Raw genomic sequence first — 6,466 nt, forward strand, 5'->3', positions numbered from 1 at the left:
GATATTATACTAATAAACTTATTTTATGTTAAATAATAATAAGTATAACTAATAATTTAAAATTTAGCTTATATTCAAGAACAAAGAGTTTTTATAGAGTTTATAATTATGATCTATATATTATACTAATAAACTTATTTTATGTTAAATCTGGTTTACCACATGTCAAAGTTTGAAAGTTTAGTCGGTACTTGATTTATAATTATTAACAGTAGTTTTCTTGTTCTTTAAGTGGTTATTCAGAGGGAGAAATTATGTCAATCATATGTGTGGGTTCCTTATCTACTTTAAAGAATGTTAAATATGTATATGAGAAGTTGAACTAATATTCTAAGAAATGCATAAAAAATAAAAGAAACTAAAAGACATAAAATGCGTAAAATAATTTATTTTATTGATCAAATCTTGTTAACTATTTACAAAGTGTGACATTTATAGAGGAAATTGTCACACTAGTCATATCACTGTGACAAGTAAACAATGTTCTCACGATCAAATATTTATGTGGGTAATGCGTGAGTGTTTATACTAATTTAGGATATGTGACACCTCACATTTCCTAACATGTAGTTATAGAATCAACGCTTTATTTGGTTAATGGAGCTAGAAACACTAAATGTAGACATAATCCCAACTATCCAGTCTTATTGTGCTTTTGAATGTGTTTAGATTCTTTTCATCCATAATAGACATAGTAGATATGATAAAGATTTGGTTAGCTCATGTTCAGGTTTTTTATACTCATCTGACTCTTCCTGGGTTGGGAAACCTTCGATTAGTCCTAAACTCTTCTATTTGCCAAATTTCAACTGATGTTTTAGCTTTTTAGGTGTAAACAAATGTATTAATGTATTTCATTGTCAAGTAATCTTCTCGATTATCAAAAGTATTCTATTGAGTCTAATGTCTTTCTTTTTTGGGCATATTCTCTAGATAAGTTGGTTTTTGTACCCCTATCAAGAAGCATGGATTCTTCTTCCCAAAATTAAAATCTTGCTATATCCTTTTTCCATGTGCAAGACAATGTTACTTTATATCCTTATACACGTGATGTGGCTTCTAGAGCTTTCTTCTTTGAACCCACTAAATCAATACTTCCTTTTTATTATGTTTGGTTACTACCAAAAGAAAGTCGACTGAGTTTACAACACATCCTCATCCATCTATTGATAATCTAACTTGACTTTGTAGGGTTGAAGTTTCTAAATGACACATTTAGAAGAGAACGAGTATTTAAAAGATGAACATGATTCCTAGGAAAGATGTGAGGATTGATGTGGAACATCTTTTTAGCCTCCTAGTATATTGGTTTGCAATTTGTAATTCTTTTTTCAGTTGGGATATCATGACCCAATTACCTTGATGTAATCATCATCATTGGCTTGCCCACCCTCAAAATTGAGGCTTGTAAAACCCATGATACTCATATCCCTTCTCAAGATTTTTAATTTTTGAGGGATATTTCCAACTACGATGCCTTTTTGAATCATAACATTTGAACCACAAAGAATATTACAAAAGTAGAGCGTAATGTGTTTTTGCTCTTCTAGTTTAGCAAATTTTTTCGTTTGCACAAGTTTTGTAGTCGTCGTTTAGGAATTGAAATTATATGTTGCTTTATTGTAGTCCAACTCAATTATAACAAAGGGATATTTTCTTATGTTCTCCTATACCATTCCTTACACACCATAATAGTTTGGTTGATGGGGAACTCAGAAATAAAGAACGTGAGTGGGCTACTCTAGTTCCACCAACTCTACTCTTTGCTATACTTTTTACGGGTTTTGATTAAAGAATTTAATCTTAGCTTAATTCCAGAAATGAAAAACATTAAGGAGAATACTAAAATGTTTTGCAAATGATAATGACTTTTTCTCTTCCATCGTGATTTGGTTATTGCCATTGACCTATAATTAACCCAGTTGAATCTCAGACGTGTTAAAAGAGTGCAACCTGTCTTGGACGTTCGATGTAGAAAACGAAACCCTTTTGCATCAATCATTATAAACTATTAATAATAACTGGTCGAGAATCCGGACAAAAAGAGTTTTGCTATACGAACTTCACCCTAATAAAAGGAAGAAAAAGATTTCAGTTGAATGGATAATAGACAATTTTGTAGTTCCATGGATAATAGACAATAACCTTAATACAACCGATGTGGAAAAAATGTGTTAACTAAGCATAAAAAAAATCACTCATTTTTTGATGACAGCATTTCTTGTTCCATAGGAGAAACAAACTGCTTTGCAAATTGGTGGCATCTTTTAAAAGGCAATGTCTATAAGGAGGTGATCCTTTAAGGCTTTGAGTTTTGCTTGCTAATTTAGATATGATTCTCCCAAATACATATGAGAAACATGTTACATTAAAATCCTTTAATTAAATTACTAAGTGAGTTGGGAATTATTCACACACAAGCAAAATCTTTAATTTGAATATTATGAGAAATATATAGATTAACTTTAAAAGCATCATTTATGATAGAAATCCAAACTTCTAGATTTGTCTTAGTGAGTTAATTTATATAAGCTTCATGACTATGAATATCATGAGCAATAACTCTTGTATGAGAAGAAATATAATGCCACCATTCAACACAAAGATTTGAATATTGTGTAATGTAGTTTATAATAAGATAGTTAAATAAATGTATGCGCTCGGTGTAAAAGAAACTAATTTATACATATAGAGTTAAAAATCATGAGTTTGAGTTTAAAAAAAAAGAATGAAAATGAGTAATGTAAAATAAGTTAGTTAAATAAAATGATGAATATATTATTATTATATAAATATATTGTTGAGAGTGAGAGGGGTTTGTTGTTGAGTTGAGTCCCCAATCAGCGAGATTCTCTCTCTCCACACTTTTCTTTTTCTGTGTGTCCGTTGGAACCAAACAGTTCTCTTTCTCTCTCCTTTCTTTGTCAAACAAACACACAGACAACACACAAACACACACTCCCTTTCATTCTTTTTCTTCACTCTCTCCCACTCTCTCTATCTCTTTCACACACATTACATTACACAACCCTTTTTCTTTTTCTTCTTCCACCGTAACATGACCACACTCTTTACAATCACACACCACCATTTACGGTTATGAATCCCCAACCACAAACTCAACAACAACCACCACCACCACCACAACAACAACCACCTCCACCGCCACAGCTTCAACCAAACCGTCCCTCCACCTCCTGTGACATCCACCCTCAAGAGACTTTCACAGGCTTCTGCCCTTCATGCCTATGCGAACGCCTCGCCGTTCTCGATCCAAACAACAACAACAACGCCTCCTCCTCTTCCACCTCCAACCGCAAACCGCCCACTTCCTCCACTGCCGCCGCTGCACTTAAAGCCATTTTCCGTCCTTCCACTTCCCAGCGCAATAACCGTCCTCCAACTTCGGCTTCTTCCAACTCACTCTTCCCTGAACTCCGCCGCACTAAATCCTTCTCCGCCTCCAAAAACGAAGGCTTCTCCGGCACATTTGAGCCTCAACGAAAATCCTGCGACGTTCGCGGTCGTAGCACGCTCTATTCCCTCTTCAATCAAGCCGACGAACGCAAAATCCCCAAACCTGAACCTCCGCGTCTCCTCCCTGACCTTGATACCAGAAACCTAGCTTCATCTTCCACTCTTCAACAACCGTTCATCGAGTCCGAAGAGGAAAAACAAGATAACATTGTCGTTGAAGATTCAGACGAAGACGAAATTAGGGTTTTAGAACCGCCACAACCACTGCAACAACGAGAACGAGAGCTTTCCAATGTGATTGAGGAAAGTTTTCACGAAATCGTAGAAGAAGAGCCTGATTTTCAACTTGAACCGGAACCAGAGTTGGTTTTTGCTGAAGAAGAATCCTTGAAACCGATGAAGGAACACATGGATCTAGATTCACAGGCGAAGAAAAGTTCAGGTCGAGATTTAAAGGAAATCGCCGGAAGTTTCTGGTCTGCAGCTTCGGTTTTCAGCAAGAAGCTTCAGAAATGGAGGCAGAAGCAGAAGGCTAAGAAGCGAGGTCCACGAAACGGCGCAGTTTCCGGCTCCTCGACTCTATTGCCGGTGGAGAAGCCAATCGGCCGTCAGTTTCGGGAAACTCAGTCAGAGATCGCCGACTACGGCTTTGGCCGTCGTTCGTGTGATACTGATCCACGATTCTCGCTCGACATAGCTCGCATGTCGTTTGACGATCCTCGTTATTCCTTCGAGGAGCCTCGAGCTTCTTGGGATGGTTATCTGATTGGAAAGACATTTCCCAGAGTGCCTTTACCTACTATGCTTTCTGTTGTTGAAGATGCTCCTGTTCATGTTCAAAGAACTGATTCACTTATACCAGTTGAGGAACCACCGCTTTTGAATGAAAACGGTGAAGAGAATGTTAATATGCCCGGTAATTCGACTCAGACAAAAGAGTATTACTCTGATTCTTCAACCAGGAGAAGGAAAAGCCTTGATAGGTCTAGTTCTATTAGAAAGACCGCAGCTGCTGTTGTTGCTGAAATGGATGAATTGAAACCTGTTTCTAATGCTAAGGTTACTCCTACTACTGCTAGTGTTAATGTTAATGCTAATGCTGGTGTTGATTATTTATTACATGGACAGAAAGTCGATAGGGATTTGAGGGATTATTCAAATAATTCCAATTCTAATTCGAATAATTCCTTGAGGGATGATTGTTCTGAGAGTTTTGAATTGGGGTATAGAGATAATGCTTCTGTTGTTGGGAGTAATAACGGTTATGGTGATCGTAAAGGGGGGTCTAAGAAGAGTTCGAGTAGATGGAGCAAGGCGTGGAGTATTTGGGGCTTTATACATCGTCGTGGTGGAGGGAATAATAACAAAGAGGAGGAAGATGATAGGTATAGTAGTAGAGGAGGTAATGGTAATGGGGTGGAACGTTCTTACTCGGAGTCATGGCAGGAGTTTAGAGGGGAAAGGAATGGAGATGTTAGAGGTGGTGTTGGAATTGGTAGTATTGGTGGCGGTGGTGGTTTGAATAGGAAGATCTTGAGGAGCAATAGTAGTGTGAGTTGGAGGAATGCACCGAGCATGGGAGGAAGCATGGGAGGAGGAGGAATTTTCAGTGGGAGGAAGAGTGATGTTCAGAGTAGTAACGGGTACCTTGGAAGAAAAGCAAGGGATGAGTTTGTGTTGGAGAGGAACAGAAGTGCGAGATACTCTCCTAACGACAACATGGATAATGGCGGTCTCTTGAAGCTCTACTTAACGCCCGGTGGCCGGAGAAACGGTGCCTCGAAAGGAAGGTCCAATCAGGCACATTCTATTGCTAGAAGTGTACTTAGGTTGTATTGAAAGAGAAAAAAAAAACAAAAAATTGAAATTCCATAAGGTGTTCTTTGGTTTCATGTTGTTACATTTGCTGCATTTCTTGTGTAAAATTAACACATGGCTATGTATTCTTCATGGTTGGTTGGTTGGATTGGATAAAAACACCCTGCATTTTTCTTTTACAGTAATTGGCAACACTGCTTTTTAGATTAAATTATATTAGATTACTCTCAATAACAATGTTTCTTTCTTTTTACAGTATCCACATGCTGATAATATTGCTAGTCTCTGGTTTGTACCAAACAAGATACTATACTTGATGATTTTAATGGGATGAGTCTTATTTGTTGTTACATGGTTGTTGTGTATGTTTGGACCAGCAAAAATAAAATCACCAGCTTGAACCATTATAATTTTGCAAAATCTACACTTTGAAATACCAAACATGCACGCCGTTTCTTTTATTGCCAGAAAAAAGCAGAGGAATATGGTTTGGCAGTATGGTGCCACTGAAAATTGTGCTCTACTTTGGACAGGATGTGTTTCATTTTTGTGTCTTTATTCTGCAAAAGCTTAACTGATTGGTGCAATGTTGGGTTTATTTTTTATAATTTGGGAGCATTTTAACTTGAATTTTTGGAATGTTATGCATTTCTGCAAAAGTGATAACAAGGTGGGCTCATGCCACCTGGTTTTGCTGCTTGTCATAAGTTGTAGTTTTGAGTACAACTCCACAGATAGCTGTTGTATTCCAAGAGTGCTTTTTTTCTTGCTCGGTTGGTATCAATTAACCAAAACTTTATTTACATGTGACTTATTTCAGACAATGGTCCCAATTAAAACATTACCTTATTAGCTTTGTGTTATATCTATGTATTCCTTCAATACCTTTATGTCTATTCCTTGCTGGCTGGTGTGATGGAAAGATAATTTTGATGCTTTCAAAAGTGTTTCGATTCTGTATGCCAAATTTCTGCACTCTTGTCTCTTGTTAGTTTTTAACTCTATTCCAAGAAATATGATTTTGGATACAATATTATGGCGAAAGTTATCTATATCGCGAATAAGACTCGATTGTTGTTGTTCTGAGAAGTTAATCTGTTAGTATTGATATATAGCTGTTACTTTAATATGAATTCATAAGGTTTTTTGGCCTATGCCATGCAGCTTGTGA

The 6,466-nt window shown here is 36.7% G+C and overlaps 1 protein-coding gene across 1 annotated transcript; it reads left to right on the top strand.

Annotated features, from left to right (window-relative positions):
• Window positions 1–2,813: 2,813 nt before the first annotated feature.
• LOC127127507 (protein OCTOPUS) lies at window positions 2,814–5,474 on the top strand. The gene has a single exon (XM_051056706.1). It carries the CDS (start codon window positions 3,100–3,102, stop codon window positions 5,314–5,316), a length of 2,217 nt encoding a protein of 738 aa, XP_050912663.1. The 5' UTR covers window positions 2,814–3,099; the 3' UTR covers window positions 5,317–5,474.
• Window positions 5,475–6,466: the final 992 nt, after the last annotated feature.

Source organism: Lathyrus oleraceus, chromosome 3, assembly GCF_024323335.1.
Source record: "Lathyrus oleraceus cultivar Zhongwan6 chromosome 3, CAAS_Psat_ZW6_1.0, whole genome shotgun sequence".
NCBI classification, from domain to species: domain Eukaryota; kingdom Viridiplantae; phylum Streptophyta; class Magnoliopsida; order Fabales; family Fabaceae; genus Lathyrus; species Lathyrus oleraceus.